The sequence below is a fragment of the Pinus tabuliformis genome, chromosome 8 (assembly GCF_031772625.1).
Source record: "Pinus tabuliformis cultivar Carrire ecotype Pingquan chromosome 8, CPIR1, whole genome shotgun sequence".
NCBI classification, from domain to species: Eukaryota; Viridiplantae; Streptophyta; class Pinopsida; order Pinales; family Pinaceae; genus Pinus; species Pinus tabuliformis.
This window is the reverse complement of record NC_142294.1, coordinates 1701611338-1701634451: the sequence shown is the minus strand read 5'-3', so window position 1 is coordinate 1701634451 and position 23114 is coordinate 1701611338. Positions and strand designations below refer to the sequence as shown.

Genomic DNA, 23114 nt, shown 5'->3' with positions numbered 1-23114 from the left:
GGACGTTAACCACCACCACCACCACTATCATCATCATCAATTTTATAAATAAAAAATATATTTTTTTTTATTTTTTTTTAGTTTTATTGTTTTAAGATAATTATTAAATATTACTTCAAATTTTATAAATAAAAAATTAGTTTTAATTTTATTTTTTCTATTATATTATTAATAAATATTTAAATCCACATAAAAAAATAATAGTTATTTCACTCGATTATTAGGTATAATCTTAAACTAGTATAGATTTATCTTTACTCTATATCTACCAAGTTTCGAGAGGGATCAAATATTTTTTCACTTTATACTAGTTTGCATGTTTGGTCTTTCTCGGGGGCTTAGTAGATCCAGAGTAAAGATGGATCAATTTTTGCATGGTATTAATAATAATTTGGCCCACGGTATTTGTCCCATAGGCTTCACCTAAATAAAACCTCTTTTTTGAGTGTTCGTAAATATAAAGTGACTTATGAAGTAAATATAAAAAAAAAATGTTTTATTTATTTACTATACCTCTCGTTTATTTATATTTTTTTATTCATTTATCATACCTCTCATTTATTTATATTTTTTATTAATTTACCATAACTCTTTTATAAATATGGTATTTGGCCCATGGTATTAAAATGCTATTTGGACCATAGGCTTCACCTAAATAAAACCATTTTTTTGAGTCTTCGTAAATAGAAAGAAGTTTATGGATTAAATATAAAAATAGGTTTTATTTATTTACCATACCTCTAGTTTATTTATATTTTTATTTATTAAATTTACCTATTTTTTGAGTATTCATATATTTTTATTTATTAAATTTACCTATTTTTTGAGTATTCATATATTTTTATTTATTAAATTTACCTATTTTTTGAGTATTCATAAATCTTTATATTTTAAATTTATACTGCGTTTAATATAATAATATTAAATTAATTTTTAAATAAGATAAATATTAAATTAAAAATGTTAAATAGTAAACATTACATATTAAATATTTGCGTTTAGGTTTACATTTACATTTATATTTATATATTTATATAAAATCTACGTCCTTATTTTAATTATTAATAAAAATATTCAATATTAAAATAATATAAACTTAATTTAAATTATTTTTAATTGATTTCTAATATTTCTATTCAATTTTGTTTATTTTTTACCATTAAACATTAATTACTTAAACAGATCAATTTCATCTCATCATTATTAATATATACTTAAAACGAATTTTTTACCGTAACAATTATCAACCAATATTTATCATCAATTCTATTTAATTTTTGTCATGTGCTTTTTCATATTCAATTCAAATTTGATGTGTTCTTGATGATGGGTGGGATCTTTTTATACGTTTTGAATTGGATTAGTTGGTTAGAATTAAGTGAAGCTTTTATTGGGGCGTATTTAAATTTATTTTCACATTGATAATGTTTATGTTTTGGAATTTGATGTTGTAAAAATATTTTTTTGTATTTATAATATTTATATAAATTTAAATTTATATATTTTAGTTGGATTTGGTTGGTTAGAGTTTAGTGAGTTATTTTTAATGAGATTTTTTAAAAAATTTCTTGTGGGTTTTTCCGGTCTATTTTTTTAAAATCAAGCAAGAATTTATTGAAATCGCAAGTTTGATGGGTAACCCCTACACAATCCAAGTGCCCTAGAAATTTTTTAGGGTATTGAACCCATATATATAGTCAAAAAACTAGTTTAATTAACACAAATCAAGATTTCACCTCAAATATTAAATCCATATATACAGTCAAAAAAACCAATTTAAATAACACAAATCAAGATTCCACCTCAAATATTTCCCCTGATTCGAGCACCAGGAAGTCCAAAAAATAGCACTAAGGACAACTCCAAAATTTAGTGAAAACTTAGTTTTTGACATTATTAAATTTATTTTCCATATTTTGGAATACATTTGTAATATTTCTTTTATTATGTTGTATTGAATTTAGTGTCTGAGAATTTTCCATATATATATATATAGATATAATAACTATATTATAACAAATAATTTTTTTTTGGAATTGGTTCAAAATGTGTAGGTTTTACATGTGGTAATCATGTTGTTGAGGCAATTTTTCTAGGTGCAAATTGTGTAGCGTTTCTTAATGATAAGTTTTAGTTGATAACTACTAGGTGAAAAGCCACGTTCAAGTTTTCGGCATCATGCCCGTCATAGTAAGATTGAAGGATAGGTGTCATGTTGGAGTTTGGGTTTCCAGTGGTCTCGTCCTAGGTTGAATTATGATATATGTGACTTGTGGGGCTCGTCCTAGGTTGAATTATGATATATGTGACTTGTGGGGATGAAAGGATAGGTGTAAAGTTTTTCTGTAGAAATCACATAAGAGAATTTTTTTGCCGAGGCGTTTCGAACCAACAAGTGTGGTTTCGAACCAACAAGTGTGGTTCATAATCTGGCCAGATGAAGAGGCAAACCATGGCAAAGGCTTAAAAAAAATGGTCTTTACATTGCTCTCTATTTAAGCCTTTACCATGGTTCGAAATGTGTTTAGCCAAAAACTTCTCTGATGTGATTTCTACCTAGAAAAATAACAAAATTTATTATAACATAAATGTTACAAAATACAAAGAAATTATAAATTTGAAAAAACTCTAATAAACCAAATTAAACTAAACATATTGAAAATAAATATAAAAAATAAACTCTAAAATAATATAATAAATTTAATAATATAAAAAACTAAATTTGACCGTGCGAAATACTAATCCACTTAATTTAATTAAAATATAAAAAAATTAAGTTAATGTAAATGTCATAAATGGAGCAAATAATTTGAAAACATCAAATGCTCGCAACATGAACACTACTTAAAAAACAATAAAAAATATATTACAATAAAGATTCTAATTCTAATGATTCCAAGTCAAAACATTTAAAAATAGATCTAAATAAATATCATTAATATAATAAATTTAGATTAAAAAATAAATATCATTAATATAATAAATTTAGATTAAAAAAATTAGAAAATCTAACCAATCAAAGAATTATATATATATAAAAGTTCATGGATATTGGGTCGTTGATACATTCACGAGAAAATGCAGGTTTATCAATTATCTACCCAGAGGTTGCTAGTTGCTACATTATTCATGCTTCACGAGAAAATTTAGGTTTATCAATTCGAAGGGATCTACTAGGGGGTTGCTAGCTGCTACATTATTCAGGTTTATCAATTCGAAGGGATCTACGAAGGGCTTGCTAGCTGCTACATTATTCAGGCTTACCAATTCAAAGGGATCTATTAAGGGTTGTTAGCTGCCACATTATTCATTCACGCTTATCAATTCTAAGGGATCTACCCGGGGGATCTATTCGAAGGGATCTACCCGGGGGTTGCTAGCTGCTACATTATTCACGCTTATCAATCTAATGGATACCTGGGGGCTGCTAGCTCCTACCTTATTCAGGCTTATCAATTCCAAGGGATCTACCCGAGGGCTTCTCGCTACTATTCAGGCTTATCAATTCGAAGGGATCTACCCGAGGGCTTCTAGCTGCGATTCAGGCTTATCAATAGGGCTGCTAGTTGCTGCTACATTCACGAGAAGAGAAACTTATCAATTCAAAGGGATCTATCTGAAGCTGCTACATCTACAGGAAAATCTAAGGAGATAAACCCAAAGGGATCTACCCATCGACCAAACCAGGAAGGCCATAATCTTTTTTATTAGAATCAACAATACAATTTCAAGAAAGATTGTGAATTTTTTGTTATTTAAGATATATTTTTGAATACAATTGGATTCACCACCCTCAAAAAGGTAATCTAAGTTATAGACTAAATAGCCTTTTTTCACGTTGTTGTGCAGAAGTTCTTTTTTTTGCCAGTAAAAAAACCTTTTGGAATGTAATTTTCTGTTGTTTAAAATACATTTTTGAATGCATAAATATATTAGCACTTGAAACACTCTCAGAAAAAAGACCTTCTAGAATGTAAATTTTTGTTGTTTAAAATACATTTTTGAATGCATAAATAGATTAGCACCCGAAAAACCCTCGCGCAATGTATTTTTTTGTTGTTCAAAATACATTTTTGAATGCATAAATAGATTAGCACATGAAACCCAAACACTGAAAAAAGACCTTCTAGAATGTAATTTTTTGTTGTTTAAAATACATTTTTGAATGCATAAATAGTTTGGCACCTAAAAATCCCCTAGGGCAATGTAATTTTTTGTTGTTTAAAATACATTTTCAAATGCATAAATAGATTAGCACATGAAACCCTAGGGCAGTTGAATTCTACAGAGTAAATAACTTAAACTTAAGTTAGGGCAGTTGAATTCTACAGAGTAAACAATTTAAACTCAAGTTTTTAAAAATCTATGTCAGTTTTTGGTTAAAAAGAAAAAATGCCGTGAAAAAAACCATTTCATCTAAGACATTTTCATCTATAAATACTTGGAGCACTCAAATTCTAGACAATTTCAATCTATAAGTTAGACTACGCCCCTGAAAAAATCCCTGGAACACTCAAATTCTAGACCATTTCAATCTATAAGTTAGGCTACGCCCCTGAAAAAATCCCTGGAGCACTCAAATTCTAGACCATTTCAATCTATAAGTTAGACTACAGCCCCTGAAAAATACCTGGAGCACTCGAATTCTAGACAATTTCATCTATCTAATTCTAGACAATTTCATCTATAAATTAGACTACGCCCCTGAAAAATACCTGGAGCACTCAAATTCTAGACCATTTCAATCTATAAGTTAGACTACGCCCTGAAAAAATCCCTGGAACACTCAATTCTAGACCATTTCATCACCCCTGGAGCACTTATTCACTCAATTCTATAGGTTAAACAAAGTAAACTTGAGTTTTTAAAAATATTTACTAAATTTTTTTTGTTGGAACTCATAAATTAGACTAAGCCACTGAAAAATTCATCGCTTAAACTTAAACTTAAAGTTTTTAAAAATATTTTCTAAACTTTTTGTTGAAACAATTTTCTAAACTTTTTGTTGAAACAATGAGGAAGAGAAGTTGGCTCCACTTATGGTAAAAAAATGTATTCCAGGGTTTCCAAAAAAAATTTAAATGACTTAATCTAACTTACTAAATGGTTTTTTTAAGGTATACTTAATGATCTTTTTCAGAATATTTTTTCCGACTTATTTGATTATACCTTCACAACGCCCCCAATACACTCCTCCACGAGCCAACCCCTTCCCACTACCTGTAATTCTATAAATGGCCACCGATCTGAAGTTCACATAGAACAAAGACACCCTAAGTGTACCTCAGAATGATTCTGGTTGTTAATTCGAATACCCATAACTATAACGACCATCATCATTAATCCACAAATACCTAACAGTTAAAATCATGGGCACATATTTCAATATTTAAAAAAAAATAACCATGTTTATTGCATGGCCGGGTAGTGGAAATTATGGCCTTGTGACCGCGATTATGGTTTTATAAGGATGAGGGATCCAAACGCTCTCCACTCACTGTTCCAACGAAAAATATTGAACACTACACTGCCTGGGTGCGTCAGTTTTCACTGACAGATCGCGTTTTGTGCAGTGATTTTCTTTTCTGCGCAGGTATTGGATCTCCGATCCTTCAAATCTATTTGTCCAAAGAGGTTTGTTTACTGTACTTTTTCTTTTTTCTTTTTATAATTTGTGTCTTTGGCATGGTCTGAGCACCAGAGTTCTAAATTTTTTGTTCTTATTTTGGGGCAGGTATTCTCGTTTTATTTTTAACTGCGTGTTTAGAAGGTCTTTTTTCGCGTTGTGCAGATTCGGTTGAGCTGGGTTTTACATGCACGGGGAAAAGGTCTTCTATAGTTTTGGGTCTGGGAGCTCTATTTTATCTGTGTTCGGATAGTTTACTGGTGTTATAACAGTTGCAGGGAGCCTTTTATCCTCAAATTCCTCTGTTAGAGGTGTATTGGTGTTGCTGGAATACGTGTATCGGTGCTATTTTTTGATAGGTGTGGTGGTGCTTTTCAGAGTTGTTTGATTTGTGTTTGATAATGTTATCTCTGAGTTTCATGCTTGTTTGCTTTTGTTCTTGCATTTAGCTATATTTTATTTTTAATTATGGGTCTTTAATCTGATAGGATTTTGAGAAAGTTTGTGATTATGTTTTTAACAGGTTTGTTCACAAAAATCTTACTGTGCAATGGAGAGAAGGGAGGTTCCAGGCCCTAGTCGTAAACAAGTGAAGCTCCCACCCCCACCGCCACTCCCACCCCCTCGTCAACAAGTGAAGCTTCCACCCCCACCCCCTCTTCCTCCTCACATGGTACCACAACAAGTTTCTGAGACGCCTCGTTTGTCTCCGATGAGCAGACCTGGACTAGGTAAAGCTGGTAGGCCAGTAAGGCTGTATTGTAATCACTTCAGAGTGAGCTTCAGAAATCTCCAAGATTCATTCCACTATAATGTAAGTAAATTCCACTGTTCTAACGCTTCTATGTTCTGCTTTCCTTATGAAGAGGTGTCAACTGGACCTTGGTTTGATCACTGATGTTAAAACAGGGGTGTTTCATTGTCCACTAAGGTTCAAATCTTTCAGATACAGTTTCATTAATGCAATTGGGCTATTTCATTAGGCGCAAGTCCAAGTCTAATTTGTCAGAATAGATACCTTCATCCGCTGCATCTTGCAGTGATTATGTGAATTATCTTGTGAAACAAAATTGTAAAGAAACTTAAAATGACTTTCCCTATTATTCCAGGTCACAATCAGTGGTGAACGTGATGGTAAAGAACGAGATGTTGTCAGCAAGGCCATGTGCAGAAAAATTATGGATAAGGTGAAAGAAGTATATGGTGACACTGAGCTGGATGGCAAAAATTTTGCTTACGATGGAGAGAAGAGCATGTTCACCATTGGGCCTCTCTCTCGCAACATTATTGAATGCACGGTCGTAATTGAAGATGAAAGGAGTTCAAAAAGGTGAGTGTCTTTAAATCCTAGTTACTAGTGGTTATCTAAAACCGTATAATGTTGAGTTTCTTATGCCTGATTAGCGTACAGGTTTTTTTCCCCTCTATTGTGTAGTTCTGCATTTATGTTTGAAAGTTCCAGTAATGGAGATCCTAAGCCATTTCGTTTGGGGATAATCAATATGTAACAATCCACATCACAGCTTAGATGGGGTTCTTTAGAGAAGACAGGCTCTCTTGAAATGATGGTCCCTCTTTGCCTGTGTGAAGATGGACAGATTGCATGCCCAACTTTGGTCCGTTGATGTAATTTTTACATGCTGTCTTTTGTTCGATAATGAAAATATAAGATTCATGTTTGTATGGATGAGGATTTGAGGTTCACGGTTTAGTGCTGAAGATTATTGGCATTATTTTTTGCTAGGGATTTTATATTTGTCATTTATGACTTAGGATCCAATGCTCAGTTTTCCTGGTTTAGGATTCACTATCATATGATGAGTGGGTTAGGTGCGAAGTCTAGGATTCCCTATTAATGATGGGTGTCATTGGTGCAGAGTTTTGGTGTCATAGCTTAATATTTGTAGACTCAGCTTTATAGTTACTCTTTTATGAACAAGTTTCATAGTTTAGGCTTTCAATGCCATTATTCTCTTCCCCGCAGTGTTAAGATTTCAGGTAGGTTGGGACTGGCAATTTAGTGCTTGAGAACTTTGCTCATTTTGATTGTTCTGATGTTTATGTAATAAGGCTTATTGGAGATGGAAGCCCTAGTGAGATGGACCGCAAGAAAAAGAGAAGAGAGGAAAGAGGAGAGAAATTCAAGGTGGAAATTGCTTTAGCTGCGCAGATATCAATGAAAACACTGGATGCTGTTCTACGAGGAGAGATTTCTGATAAAGCCCAAGATGCTTTGAGGGTTTTAGACATTGTTTTGAGGCAGCATGCCTCTAGGAAGTATGAACTTGTTCATCTTTATTTGGTTGATGTATTGAAGGGTTTGATCGTGTACTATGTTTTGCGTTACAACATATTTTTGTGATTCCCTTTTCATTGGTCAGTAGAATATGTTTTTGAAATACTGTTGTTTTTTTATTTTCGCAGAGGCTATTTACTGGTGAGGCAAAGTTTCTTCCATTGGAGCTTTGCTCCATTGGTTCAACTAGGAGGAGGTGTAACGGGATGCAGGGGCTATCATATTAGCTTCAGGCCTACTCAGAAGGGGCTTTCTCTTAATATGGGTAACTGTTCAATTTGTAATTATCTGCTTGTGTTTCGTTGGTGCAAATATTTTGTGAGTCTAACCATTCTCTTTTATCAAATATATCAGTACTCAGTGATTTGACATGTTTATTTCCCTCACAGATTATGATTTTGAAATGATAATGCCACCCTAAACAATATTTAAATTGTTCGTTTAGAATAAGATGCTAGATCCACACACACTTGTATATATACACATAATATGATGTGTATATAATTATACAAAAAACAGTATGGATCTTTAGAAGTACATTGTGTTAAATGATTACATTAGAAATTGAAATACTCCATATAGCTCAAATCTCATATTTTACAAATTGCTAGAACTTTGCATTCTAAAACCATATCTTAGTTTTGTAAACCAGACTCTTCAACCCTAGTTTAGTAACTTTCAAATTAATATTGTGCCCAAATTTAATGGCTTAAGTAATGAGCCAGTCTAGTGAGTCTACTACTTCAAAATTCTAGAAATTTATGGTCTTTTAATAATATGCTCGAGCGCTAACTTAGTCAACATCCATCTTTGATGGGCATTTTAGATACATGTATACTATTTTTGCCATAGTAGGAGGTCAATGTTATGACTCGATTTGTCATATTGATTTAAAATGTGCGTAAATGATTTGGCGTGCCTACTCCCAAAAGAAGTCTTAAATGATAGTGTTCTTAAAATAACACATTGATGGTCTTAACCATGGTGTTTTTAATTATATTAATCATTAAGACGTTTAATTTTAGCTGCCTTCAAGAATTGCATTACAGTTCACTATAATGAGATGCATTGCCGTTTTCTGTCTTATTCCCATATTGTTCAGATGTGTCAACAACGATGCTTATCAAGGCGGGTCCTGTCACTAATATTTTGTTGGACCATCAAGGTGTCAACGATCCATGGAGTATTAATTGGAGCAAGGTAAATGCACCAAAAAATATGTAAAAACTTGGATTACTGTCTTGTAAAGTTTTGAACAGTTGGCTTGTAAAATCTTGTTCTTTCTTTTGCAGGCAAAACAGTTTTTGAAAGGACTAAGAATTAAAACAGTACACACAAATATGGAGTTTAAGATCTCCGGTTTAAGTGATAAAATCTGCAAAGAACAACTGTATGATTCCTTGTGTTCTACTCTTGCTGTCTTTTCTTTTTTTGGGTTACATCTTAGCACGTTAATATTTGGCATTTTCATCAATGTTATTGGTTTCTTGGGGCCTTTCTGTGTATAGTTTTCCAATGAAAGTCAAAGCTGAAGGCAGACACGAAAATTCACCTCCCAGAGTAGTGGAGGTGACGGTGTTCGATTATTTTGTAAATACAAAACGAACTCCTTTGGACTATTCAGGTGATCTTCCGTGCTTAGATGTAGGGAGGAAAAAACGGCCCAATTATCTTCCAGTAGAGGTCAGTATGATACTCTTCCTATGTATTATCCAATGGTTTCTTTAACACAGGCTTTGATTTGAAAATCTCTAGAAGAAAGAATTGAATATTTAATGGGTGCATTTTCTTTAATTGTCAGCTTTGTGAAATACTTCCAGGCCAGAGATATACAAAGGCCCTTTCTCCTGCACAACGCACATCACTTGTGGAGCAATCCAGACAAAAGCCAAATGAACGAATGGAGGTGTTAAATAAGGCAAGTATATTTTTGTTTGGAGTTGATTGAATTTCCTCTATATAACAAACAAAAAGTAACAATAATATTTAACAATGCAGGCAATGCAAGTCAATGATTACAACTCTGACCCATTATTGAGGGCATGCAATATCAATGTTGATAGACAGTTGGTAGCTTTAGAGGGTCGAGTTCTTGACCCACCCAAGGTAAGCCGCTGTTAAACTTTATCCTTCGTCTTAAAGTTTTCCATGACATATTATAAACTACTGATTCTTGTTTACAATAAGATAACAACTAAACTTGAGCCACTCTGATTTTCTATGATAATAAGAATACCAGTATTGTTGCCTTAAATCAGTAGTTTATAATATGGTGAAAAACTTTAAGATGACAGTGTTTAGTTGTCATCTTTAAGTTTTGCACCATATTTTCAACTACTGATTCTCTTGTTCACAGTAATATAACGCACTAGAAACAGAGCTTTATACATTTCACCTTTTATTATTGGCTTATAGTTAGAACATTGTTGCATCATTCTGGCTTAAGGATTCAGAGTCTTGTTAAGAAGGCTACGAGTACTTGTTAGATCTGTATTTATGAATTCATAGCCGAGGAGGAAAAATGCTTGCTAGAAGTGGCCCCATACATCTGTTATTTTATGTGAGGAACTGGAAGCATGTTTTGATATTATCGTTTCAGTATGCTTTTGTTTAGTGCTTCAGCTTCTTATCATTTGTGAAACTTCTTTTGTTTTTTTTTTCGCTTTTATAGGTCCCACGTTTGTCAATATTGCTTTTAATTGGATGTCAATTTCCTCTCTAACAATTAATTGTTGATTGGTTCCCAACAGCTAAAATTTGGGCAGATGGAAGAGACCCCAGTAAATGGTCGTTGGAACTTCAACAATAAGGTGTTTGTCTTTTAAATTGGTTAGGGCTGTTGGGTTTCAAATTAAACTTTTGTCTTGTAAATGGTCATTGGAACTTCAACAATAAGGTATTTGTCTTTTAAATTGTTTAGGGCTGTTGGGTTTCAAATTAAACTCTTATCAGTCCCAGCTCCCTGTTTTCAGACTATGATTCGAGCAGTGAAAATTGAGGCATGGGCAATTGCTAATTTCTCTCCAAAAGCTCATTCAAATGAAATTGGACGTGACCTTCAGCAATGTTGTAGAAGAAAAGGAATGGTACGTTCTCTACATAAGAATTGAACAATTGCAGTTGGGCTTCATGTTGGAACATTGCCTAAATGAATGCTTACTTCAGGAAATGGCCAACTGTATGGGGATCGTGGAGGAAAATCCACAAGACAAGAGGAGGAATCCAGTTGACAGGGTGGAAATCATGCTAAATCAGTTGAAGTCTAGATTTCCAAAGCGGCCTGAGTTTCTGCTCTGCATTTTGCCAGAGAGAAAGACCAGTGATCTTTATGGTGATTTCATAATTTCTCATGTCAATGAAATATTCTAGTTTTTACTTATTATGATGTTTAGTAGCTATTATGACTTGGTAACATCTTTTCCTTTATTTCTTGTTTAGGGCCTTGGAAGAAAAAGTTCCTGTCTGACCTCGGTGTGGTGAATCAGTGCATTTCACCTGTTAAAAAGGTTAATGACCAGTATTTAACAAATGTAGCATTAAAAATAAATGCAAAGGTAACCTCCTACGCCTAAAGCTGCCTAGATATGCCATTTCCTTTCCAGGCAAGTCCCTTGCTTTAATGCGATAGTATTTTAAACAATCGTTTTGTCTTTCAGTTCGGTGGCCTCAACTCTGTTTTAGCTTTGGAATTTGGGCACAGGATACCTAAGATATCTTTGAAACCAACAATTATTATTGGCATGGATGTATCACATGGTTCTCCGGGGCATGCAGATTCACCTTCAATTTCAGCTGTAAGTAAATTGTAATATATATTGATGTTTGATAAACGTATGTAGTAATTCTAGCATCTTATTTCATGACTTAGTTGTTTTTTGTTCTAGTTTTCTATAGTTGTATATTTTTTCTTTTCCACTGTAAAAACTTATAACTATGTATCTTCTCAAATTGAATCTTAGTTTGCTTGGAATTTTTATCTGTGACTTGATGTTTGATAAACGTATGTAGTAATTCTAGCATCTTATTCATGACTTAGTTGTTTTTTGTTCTGGTTTTCTATGGTTGTATATTTTTTCTTTTCCACTGTAAAAACTTATAACTATGTATCTTCTCAAGTTGAATCTTAGTTTGCTTGGAATTTTTATTTGTGACTTGATGTTTGATAAACGTATGTAGTAATTCTAGCATCTTATTTCATGACTTAGTTGTTTTTTGTTCTAGTTTTCTATAGTTGTATATTTTTTCTTTTCCACTGTAAAAATTTATAACTATGTATCTTCTCAAGTTGAATCTTAGTTTGCTTGGAATTTTTATTTGTGACTTGTCCTCTTTCTGTCCGTCACAATTTGCTCATGTTTTGTCCTTTTTGGACCCATTGTTATTGAATGCTTTCTCTTTGCTACTAGATGTATTATTTGTTTCTTTTCCTCTGTGCTTATAATTATTTAACTTCTCAGAATTGATTGATAATTTGTTTCGATTTTCTATTTGTTTGGTTGTTTGATTGTAATTGTCATTTGCAGTGTGTTTATCAAATAGAAATACCATATGCAGTATACAAGTTGTAAATGTTTTGTTAATTTCCGTAAACAAATATGTTGGTAGGTTGTTGCCTCTCGGGAATGGCCCTTGATATCCAGGTATAGAGCTTCAGTGAGAACACAGTCGCCTAAGGTTGAGATGATTGAGGCTCTGCACAAACAATCGCCCACAGGAAAGGATGTCGGAATGATCAAGTAAGCACATGATTACATTTTTTTCAATGATTTGGACAACATTATTGTATCCTGCAAATAAATAAATGGAGGAAGTAGGGCTTTATAGTAATATGAATGAAAGTGACTTTGTCAGATGATTGGTATAAATTTAACATAAAAAGATTTGTTTTATCATGGTTATGCAGAGAGCTACTTCTAGATTTCTACCAAACATGCAATCCTCCACCAAATGTAGAAAGAAAGCCGCAACAAATGATCATTTTCAGGTATGCAGTTAATGTGAGATATATTTTGTTCTTTTTGTGTTATTTGTTTATTAAATTTAATTGCATAGCTTAAGGAGAGTAACTTCTGTGGCAGCATGCATAGTAGTTACTAAAATGCAGGGCTTGCTTTCTTTATATATTGCTATGCAGACTAAAAGATAGTAGACTAGTTTAACCTTAGATGAATCTTTAACAAAATGCAATATTTGTTTTTGTTGCCAAATTCTGTCAGAGTTGAAGCTAATGCATTACATAAACGAAAATTGTTTAGCAAAGCAATAAGGCATCAAGTTATTTCATTCAGTGCTGTCGTTTGTTTTTACTTTATTACTTCTCTTTGATATGATGTGAGAAAATCTTTGGCAGCATGCGTCAGTGTGAATAGTAGTTGCTAAAATGCAGGGCTTGCTTTCTTTATCTGTTGCTATGTGGAGTAGACTGGTTTAACTTTATTTAGATGAATCTTCAACGCAATGCAATATTTGTTTTTGTTGCCAAATTCTGTGAGAGTTGATGGTAAAACATTATATACACGAAAATTGTTTAGCAAGGCAAAAAGGGATCAGGTTATTTCATTCAGTGATGTTGTTTGTTTTTACTTTCTTCTCTTTGCTGTGATGAGAGAAAATCAGCAAGCAATGCTGTCATCTTGTATTTACAATATTTTGGAGTCACTAATGTGGTCAATATTGCAGAGATGGAGTCAGTGAATCGCAATTTGACCAGGTCTTGAATATTGAGTTGCAGGCTATACTCAAGGTTATTCCATCCTTATTTCCCAGTTCATTCAGTGTGTAATTTCAGGTTGAGAGTTCTCATCTTGTTTATTGTGTTTAAAATTATTCATCTAAAACTGTGAATGGTTATTGATCCACTAGGCATGTAATGATATAGAGGATGGTTATAGGCCCAAAGTTACATTGATTGTTGCGCAGAAGAATCACCACACAAAGCTGTTCCCAACTGGTCAAGGCAATGTGCAGCCAGGTTATATTCTTTATAAATTTTATCACTTGGATAAAATACGACTTTGTTAAAATCCATCATCAAATATGAATTATGCCGTGAACCATTATTGCACATGAGTTCAAAACCCCTTCCGGACTTGACCTTAATGTGAAAACTTGATGCGCTCTTTTGCATTTAGAAAAAGAAGACAGATTTACAAATTATCTTCCCTTTGGATGCAGGGACTATTGTAGATGCTCAGATTTGTCATCCTAGAAACTTTGATTTCTACTTGTGTCCTCAAGCTGGCCCAATAGTAAGTATACTTTGATATGGTTATACTGTAATTAATTAAGCATAACTTTACTAGTGGGATGCAAACCTGGGAAGTTGAAATTTCCTAACATTTTATTGAATGACTATCTGTTGTAGGGAACTTCACGGCCTACTCATTACCATGTATTACTTGATGAGAATAGTTTTACTGTGGACGATCTTCAGAGTTTGGTCCATGTATTATCTTATGTGTAAGAAACAATCCTTGATGGTTTTATTTGATGTTACAACCCAATACTATTGAGGTTTTGACTCTTCAACTATGTATTTGTTTCGTTGCAGGTATCAAAAGAGTACAACGGCAATATCTTCAGGTAGGGTGTTAATCTTCAAAGGACTGTAATTTGTTTCTCGTTTACAATGGAAATGCCAGTAGTTAAATTTATATCTGGTCTGATTATTATGTGTTTGATGATGTGCAGTTGCCCCAATAAATTATGCACATCTAGCTGCAACCCAGATGCAACAACTCCTGAAGGCAGTTGAGCTTTCGGAAACAGCTTCCCGATCAGGAAGAGGTGAAGGGTCAACTGCATCTGGAGGACATGTCCCTGAGCTCCCTGCTCTGCACCAAAACGTTTGCCACACAATGTTCTTCTGCTGAATCTTACAGAATTTTTTCTTCCCTCCATTCATGCATTTAATTCATTTAAACAACAATACTCTGATGAAATTGTCAGCAGAGCTGAAATTATAATTGCATCTATGTATGCTTTTATAATCCAGTCTCTCCAACCGTCCAAAAACCTTGGGATGTGAAATCTGATTTTACAGTGCACATCACTAATGATACATGAACAATAAATTTTGATGTAAGGTGAATCTTACTGGGTTGATCAATTGGTGAGTGACAATTCTTGGATGATGATTTGTTATTTTTCAAGAAGTGCCATAAATAATGCAAGAAAAATGCCCATGTCCACATGTTTGTCTTTAAATTACTTTCAACAATGTTCATAATCGAGATGAATCCTTTAATTTGGACTGAATTTCTTTTTCTTTTGGATTTCATTTCATGTGAAAAAAGGTTGACATATTACGTATTTTTTCCTGAACTTCGCAACGAGCTTAAAAAGAGTTTATAATAAAACCTTGAATTAGATTAAAGTGTTTAAATACTACACTATGTAAATTAAGTATTGAATCATCCAAATCTTAAACTGCAAGATTCTTGTCAGATTTATGGCAATCAAGAGGGTACTTCTGTTATGAGATTAGCTTATTGTGTCCAAGAGGGTTCATTCTGCTACAAGATTAGCTCACTTTGTCTTTGGAAAATTTTGAGAACCTATTTTTAATGCAAATTCAAAAATTTCATTTCAACCTTCAAAATCTCTATATCTGTTCTTTGTTGAACATTCAGTCCTAAGGTTGAATCTGAAATATAACTTACAGTGGTATATTTTACTTCTGTCCAACCAAATATACAATGTAGTCCAATAAAATACACTGATCAATTGTACTTCCAAGCTAAATATTTTCCCAACATGAATCCTAGGATTCAATATATTTTAATATTATTTAATTGTAACAATTTTATTTCAGCTATAAAACCGCCCAATTATCTTTTATGTTTGTTAAATCAGCTAACTCTTCATGATAGATTTGGATACCAGACAACCCTATAAACTACTCATTTAAAATGATGACATTATACGCTGGAAGTAAAAAAAAATTGGACGGTCAAACACCCTCACATATACATAAGAATGAAGTTACAAGTACACACTGGTAATGTATTACAAGTTGATACATGATACTATGAGCTTTTCACATACTAGGACTCTCGAATGTTTTCCAAACGCTAGGTAGGGTGGCAACTATCAATAACAAACCCTAACCAGTAATACAAAGGTCTACAAGGCATTCCACCAAGCTGTCCAAACACCCTAAAGACTCCACAACAAGTTAGCATGAACACCAACAAGTCCATCCTTAATATTTCACCAAGCTTGCCAAATACAATCTCTTTAAGCAAAGTGCTCCAAGTCTCCTCTAGGTTTCCTTTGCCACAAACCTTTGGTCCTTCTAACAAAATGATTCAAACCCTAGCACTTAAAGATTCCTTTAGGATTTGCGTCATAAACCCTCACCCTGACACCTTCACATAATTACGAAAACTCAAGATATGAGGTTAATCTTTTTAGTACAAAAGATCTAATGACCTCTTACATCTCTAAGACAAGACAATTGGATCAATAATCAAGATGTGAATAGGTGACAGAGGTCAATAATAATAAAGTGGATAAGGTCCCTTCAAGCAACCTAATTAATGGATAGATCACATGTGAAATGCTTCAACTTTAATAAGGTGACACATGCCAAGCTTCAAGGTAAACAAGGAAGGGTCCTAAGCAAGGGTCCTAAGGTGACTATTAGGATCACATGTGAAGTGCTTCAACTCTAATAAGATGACACATGTCAAGCTTCAAGGTAAACATGACCATCAGGCAAGGGTCCTAAGGTGACTGCTTCACAATGTACGGTCCAATGCTCCAATATGATCTTCTCAGTGATGTGCTCCTACAAGACCACTGTACTTCCATAACTGTTCAAACCATGCGTTCTCAAGCCAATCACAAGTCTTCGTATAAGCAAGCAAGTGATCCCATGCTACCTAAGGCTCAATGTTCTCCTAAATACCCCGACGCTTCTCCAAACACATTCTGCCAAGGAAATAGATTCTCCTAAGGAAGCAATGGAGCCCTTCCTGTGCACCTCCTAAAGAATGTCAAAATAGCGCATATGATTATGCCAATATGTTCATTAAGATACAAATGTACAATAAGAAACAACCAATGGTAGGCATCACCCCATGCATAAAGCACCCTCAACCACGATGCAAACATTTTCAGAAAAAAAAAACCAAGAACTCTACCACCCACCAACACCATTGATTACTGTATTAACTTGACAGCACCAAATAAATTTGAACCAATGATAATTTTTCCTTGGATTGAAATGTTGCTTCCAATATTTAAATATGGTTGTCGAACTCTTCTAGGTTTTGTTTTCTTTGTCAGAATCTGGGTATACAAGTTTGGATAAGATTGTGATATTTCATATTTAAAACCTTATGGATTCAATGGGGTTTTTGGATTATGGGAACTACATAGCTCAAATTTATAATTTTAACAATTTCTTTCTTAACCAAACTTGACCTGGAAAAATATGCCTAAATGTAAGAGTTAACTATGACTTTTAAAAAACAAATGGTATAACTGAACATTTACTGAGAAGAAATAACAGAGAGCTTATTACCTAACGATACAAGTTGCTTCTCTCCAAAACCCTAGGAGGAAACAAACACATTTAAATTAAAAATAAAATTTCAAACAGTACTTCCCATACCATCATCAAACTTCAGTACCTCTTTCTTCTTCAGATAACTATCACACTTTTTTAAAGAGTTTTACATGTTACATCAAATCCATTTTAAGAAATCTGCTAAGAAACTTCAGGACCTCTTTCTTCTTCAGATAACTATCACTTTTTTTTAACAGTTCTACATGTTACATCAAGTCTATTTTAACGAATCAACTAATATTTATTTACAGAAGTTGCCAAATTCTAACCAAATACCATCGGAAAAGGAAAAATACCGAAGCATTGCTAATTATCCGGCTTCTATTTCAGGACTGTTGCCTTTTTGGGGTCGGTGGTTCAAATCCCCGGAAGTCTTCACCAGCACTCTGCGAGCCTTTCGCTTTCAGTCCAGCCGGGATCGTTGAACCTACTTTCCCTTTTTTATTTATTCGAAGTCTTTGTCGTTTTTATTTATGCTTTAAGAATCTTTTCTTTTTTTTTCAATTCCCGAATGCGTGTTTTAGTAGAACTTTAACGCTGTGGAACTTGCCATCATTACTTTACGTTTTTACCCCCCGAATGTGCGTTTTAGTCAACTTTAACGCGGTGGAACTTTACCATCATTACTTTACTTTTTTATCCCTGATTGCATTTTTTTATTATATTTTTATCTTTGAGTGGGTGGAATTTTACCATCATTGCTTTTATTCCCCCACACATATATATACACACGTCAGTCGGTGGAATTCAAACGAATTCGTTTGATTTAAATGTACGTTACAGTTTATCTTTTCTTTTATATTATATATAGAGACAGGGTCTAATTTAATGATGGAATGGTCTGCTCAATATTTTTTTGGGTTAATTTTAATCGGTTTTTTTTTTCTAATTTTTTCTGGTTAATTTTAATCAAAATCGGAATCAGGTAGAGATTTTTAAAAACATGAGTTTAATTTGTTTAATTTGTAGAATTTGAGTGTCCCGTGGGTTTTTGAGGGGTGCTAATCCATTTATACATTCAAAAATGCATTTTAAACAACCAAAAAAATCATTATTTCTTAAATTTGTTTCGCTAGATTGTTATGAAAAAAAATTTCATCTATAAGCTAGACTATATATCCATTATTGTCCAATGATTTATAAAACACTTTAAACATAATTTAAACATTATTTAATTGATATTTGTCCAATTAAATGTATTATAAAAAATTTTAAATTAATATTTTCTGCATTGCCACATAAAAATAATTATTTACTCACAAAAGTTCCATACACTCACATAAAAAGTTATATTGGGAAATTAGTATATATCCATTATTGTCCGGTGATTTATAAAACACTTTAAACATAATTTAATTGATATTTGTCTAATTAAATGTATTATTAAAATTTTTAAATTAATATTTTCTGCATTGCCACATAAAAATAATTATTTAAAATTCTCACTAAAGTTCCATACACCCACATAAAAAGTTGTATGGGGAAATTTCTAACATTTTCTTTTTTTGCCAAATGCTTGTTGAAGTTTTATTTTTATTTTTATCTTGTTTAAAACTTGATAACTATTTGATTAAAATTATAAAGTTTGAATGGTGTTGTTTGCAAAATTTAAATGTTTCTAAAAAAAATAAAACATTAAATAATCACTACATCCATACTTCAAAATAAAATTAAACTAATTACATAACCACCACCACAGTGACAAGATATGGGAACATTAAATGAATAATATAATATCTTTTCAATATTTTGAGGACTTTGATAATCTATCTAGTTGGAATTTGAACATGGTTTTTGTCATAAAAATTTAAGATTTTTGTCATCATTGGTAGGTGGCAACGTGAAGTTACAATGACCCTATAAATGTTTTGTATAAGTAACATTGTTATCCAGGGGAGGCAAGAGGAGGAGGGGCTATCCTTGGCCTCGATAAAAAGGTGGTTTCCCGATGGGCCTTGGAATAGTGACAAACAATCAAGCAAAATATTTAGCCCTTTGGAAGGGATTATAACTTGCCATTAAGTCAAAGGATCCTCGCTTCAACCTCTCAATTTGATCATGTCGAATTTTTTCATATATATAGACACTTGAACTCGATGGTTGATTGACTTGCCAAAAAAGATGCCACTATGAATCAAGGTGTTATCAATTTGAACCACAAGTTGGGCTTCTCTGAAATCCCTTAAAAATGTTGGGCATATTAAGCTTTAACATGATTGCTTGGGACATATCTCTACTCTTCTCTCTCCACCTTCAGAAACGTTGAGTTTCTCTAGGAGTATTCAATTTCGCTCCAAAGTGGACTTTTGGGCCCATCTCGATCTTGTGCTCTAGTTGGCCCTCTTCCATTTCCGACCCTAGACCCGCATGGATCGGCCTTGGTGTCAATTGGCTTCATCCAAGTAACATTCCAACTCCTTTCACTCCAAACAATCTTGTTTAGTTATTCTGCCTCAATTTTGATTTATTGTGAAATTTCTTGGTTGCAACTCTTAATGCTCTATGCTTGAAAATGGTGTTAAGACTTATGTCTTGTGATGTTCCTCGACGTCATTTCTACGTGCTGGCAAGAATACCGCAAAGATTTGGGTTTATTCATTACAGGTTGGCTCGTGTCAAGGTCCTAGCCTCAATTATCTATCGAATTCCTTGGATTTCCTTCCTTCACATCTGCCTCTCTTAGTTTCTAAAGATGATTGTGTAAATTTCTCTATGTTAGGTAGTTGGGTCTTGGCCCTTCTGCTCTGACAACTTTCATATCCGGTATTGGTAGTTGGGGGTGTGAACTCCATTGTGTTAGGAAGCAAGGGTTCGAGCTCTTGTACCAGGATGGCTAGTAGCTCCGATCCTCAAGGAAATCTCAATGCAACTACAATTATTGATAGACTTTTGGAGTCAACTTAGGCTCTGGTCACATCAATTCAAAAACTCAAAAACATGGTTGAGAGGAAACAATGATCTTTCCAGCTCTTCGTGGAGACTAAGCTAATAGCCCATCATGCCAATGTGGAGGGCTCTTTAGATCTGTTGACGGAGGAAGTTCATCAAATCAGTGCTCGTGTGGTTGTGTTAGAAATCTCAACTACTCATGTTGAGAGGATTGCCCCTAGAGGTACCAACTCTAGTGTTCTTGTGGAAAGAAGGAGAACCCACCATGCTAGGGGTTTTGAAGCGGTTAATCCTCGTCCATGGTGAATCTATTGCTTTATTCTTTGAGGTAGATTTTGGCTTGTTATATCTAGTCATTGTTAAACCCCTTTTGTCTCTCTATTGGTTTGTAAATTTTGTCTCCTCCTTGGGTCTTTTTGCAGAGTTTATAGTGGACATCTTTTTTGTTTTAGATGGTTAGTCACCCCAAGAGGTAGTAAAGATTTTGTTCTCTATTAAAGAACTTCTTTTTGTCTCAGAAAATTGATAAGGGTTTTGGGACTATATCTAGCTTTTATGAATATAATCACCCTTACCCATTTCGTTGAAAAAAAACAACTAGCATTGTTATCCGATTGTCTCCCTACTTATGTCGCAGACACAACACGTGAATCATGTGATCTCAAACTTGACGCTTGATATTGGGGTTTCTGAGGGTGATAAAAAAAGAGGGCGGTTATGAAATGAACTAAAGGAAGGCAGTCCAGGTTATAAGAGAAACAAAATGAGCGACAAATTTCTTGTAATAACTTCGAAAACAAAGAGAGAGGAATGAATGCCATAAATGTCTTTTCTTTTTGGTTGTTTAAGCGACGAGACATGTACTTCTAGGTTCGTTAATTGAGATAGTGAACAATAACAAGTGTAGATTGATAGCTAATCAAGTTGAAGATAAATAAAATAAATTATTGTTAATAACTAATAAATTTCAATCTCTAAATTTGTTTGGTTAAAACCAAACTAATATGGGTTTGACCAAAAAATTCCAATGCTTGAGACAGTGAACAATAACAAGTGTAAATTAATAGCTAATCAAGTTGAAGATAAATAAAATAAATTATTGTTAATAAATAATAAATTTCAATCTCTAAATTTGTTTGGTTAAAACCAAACTAATATGGGTTTGACCAAAAACCCAATGCATTATCTATTGCGTGCAACTAGGATAACAACTAAATAAAAAGTTGAAGTTTGTTGTAGTTACAACTACTTTAAAGTTGGATTTATGATGTTTTCAAATGAATGTTGAAAATATTGGATTTATTAGATAAAAGATAAAAAAATAAAAAAACAATTTTTTTTATGTAGATCCAAAATATTTTATGAGGTGTTTTTTCTTTTATTTTATTTATTATTATGATTAGTGTTTTTTTCCCACTTTATAAACTTTTATTTTTATTTTTTTAATTAATTAAAGATAATTTTATCTATACACATCATACATATCACCTTGTGTTGGCTTATATGGGCCTAACCCAGGTTCGGAAGAATTACTTAGCCAAACAAATCCTGCAACTACCAACCCTTTCGGCAACACCCTGTGGATCGCGGACTGAGGTCTCACCTGAGGTAGCAGGGTAGGGTGTTGGAACTAGGTTTCCGCACCCTAGGGATGTCTAGATGTGGTTTGGAGGTTTCGCGCACCAGTCTACGGCTCCGCGCCGCTCGGTATTCGCACAGATCCAGAATAATTATACTTTTCTTATTAGAGCGCTATTCTATTGGAAGATGCGGTTATAAATTAGACCTATTCAATAGGATCTTTAAGCAAACATTTAACCAATATAACCAATTCACGCACTTATAATGAACCCAGATTCGCATACATTCATACCATAAACATATTAATTAACCAGATAATATCAAAGTCAGATTCGCGATAGCTCCGATAGAACACAAAACTTTCAGAAGAAACTTATCTTTATTTCCACTTATCCTTGATACATCCAGATCCGCCATGCGCACTCAGCTGCAGGGGTCCGCGCACACAGCTGCGAACTCTTCCAGGCCTCTGCGCACACAGCTACAGAGCCTCTACCTACTACCCCAACCCTTGACTCGGACTTACAGACGCTTCCAGACTATTCGCCTCAAAAACCCATTATATTTCAAAATCCAAATCATCCAAAACTTAGCTATCTCTACCCATAGAGTCTCGCTCTATTTATACCTTTCCTTGGCCTGCAATCCCTGAGTAGGCCGACTCTATTTACGTTTCTTTACATTATTTCGGGCGGACTACCCTTTGACTCAACCTATTATAATTTGCACTTCGCGCTTCTATCAGAGTCTTTACCCTATTTTACCCAAAACTTCGGGCTTCGAGCCCCTACCCATTGCGCAGGGCTTCCGCTACCCAACAGTCCCCCAACACAATTATCGTGACTCGTCCCGAGTCACTCGGCTAGTGTGGTAATCTTCTTGCGGAGGTCAGATAACAACTTCTGCACTACGCGTGTTTCTTCAACAAATTCTGCGGTGGTCTGTTGTACCTATTCCAACCGAGTCGCTGATGCATCCGTGTCAATTGGATTCGCTTGCTCGGAATCGCATACTGCCTGCATATGTGCTAACTTACCCTCAATCATTGTAGAAACGACAAACACTTCATCGAGCCATAGCTGAATGCGTTCTTTAAGCTTTGCCTCTTGTTGCCGCAAAATGTCCATTTGTGCTTTGAGAGCTTGGGC

The 23114-nt window shown here is 33.8% G+C and overlaps 1 protein-coding gene across 4 annotated transcripts; it reads left to right on the top strand.

Annotated features, from left to right (window-relative positions):
- Window positions 1-5398: 5398 nt before the first annotated feature.
- On the top strand, window positions 5399-15052 carry LOC149242801 (protein argonaute 16-like). 4 transcript variants are annotated; one of them, XM_089374349.1, is made up of 24 exons: window positions 5399-5634; window positions 5792-5985; window positions 6150-6440; window positions 6736-6956; window positions 7697-7903; window positions 8051-8187; window positions 9025-9122; window positions 9215-9312; window positions 9431-9605; window positions 9724-9840; window positions 9921-10028; window positions 10673-10732; window positions 10895-11008; window positions 11088-11253; window positions 11361-11476; window positions 11579-11716; window positions 12528-12658; window positions 12826-12906; window positions 13602-13665; window positions 13785-13893; window positions 14097-14170; window positions 14287-14381; window positions 14473-14504; window positions 14613-15052. In XM_089374349.1, the coding sequence occupies exons 3-24, from the start codon at window positions 6177-6179 to the stop codon at window positions 14792-14794; spliced, it is 2787 nt and encodes a 928-aa protein (XP_089230475.1). In that variant the 5' UTR covers window positions 5399-5634; window positions 5792-5985; window positions 6150-6176; the 3' UTR covers window positions 14795-15052. The 4 variants fall into 4 exon arrangements, with proteins under 4 accessions (XP_089230475.1, XP_089230474.1, XP_089230473.1 ...); XM_089374348.1 differs by lacking the exons at window positions 14473-14504; window positions 14613-15052 and having other exon boundaries at window positions 5401-5593; window positions 14287-14418; XM_089374347.1 differs by lacking the exons at window positions 14473-14504; window positions 14613-15052 and having other exon boundaries at window positions 5401-5634; window positions 5768-5985; window positions 14287-14418.
- Window positions 15053-23114: the final 8062 nt, after the last annotated feature.

Coding starts and splice junctions, on each gene's coding strand:
- LOC149242801 (XM_089374349.1), top strand. CDS start 6,177: ATGGAGAGAAGGGAGGTTCCAGGCCCTAGTCGTAAACAAGTGAAGCTC. Junction 6,441..6,735: donor AAGATTCATTCCACTATAAT/GTAAGTAAATTC, acceptor CTATTATTCCAG/GTCACAATCAGTGGTGAACG. Junction 11,717..12,527: donor ATTCACCTTCAATTTCAGCT/GTAAGTAAATTG, acceptor ATATGTTGGTAG/GTTGTTGCCTCTCGGGAATG.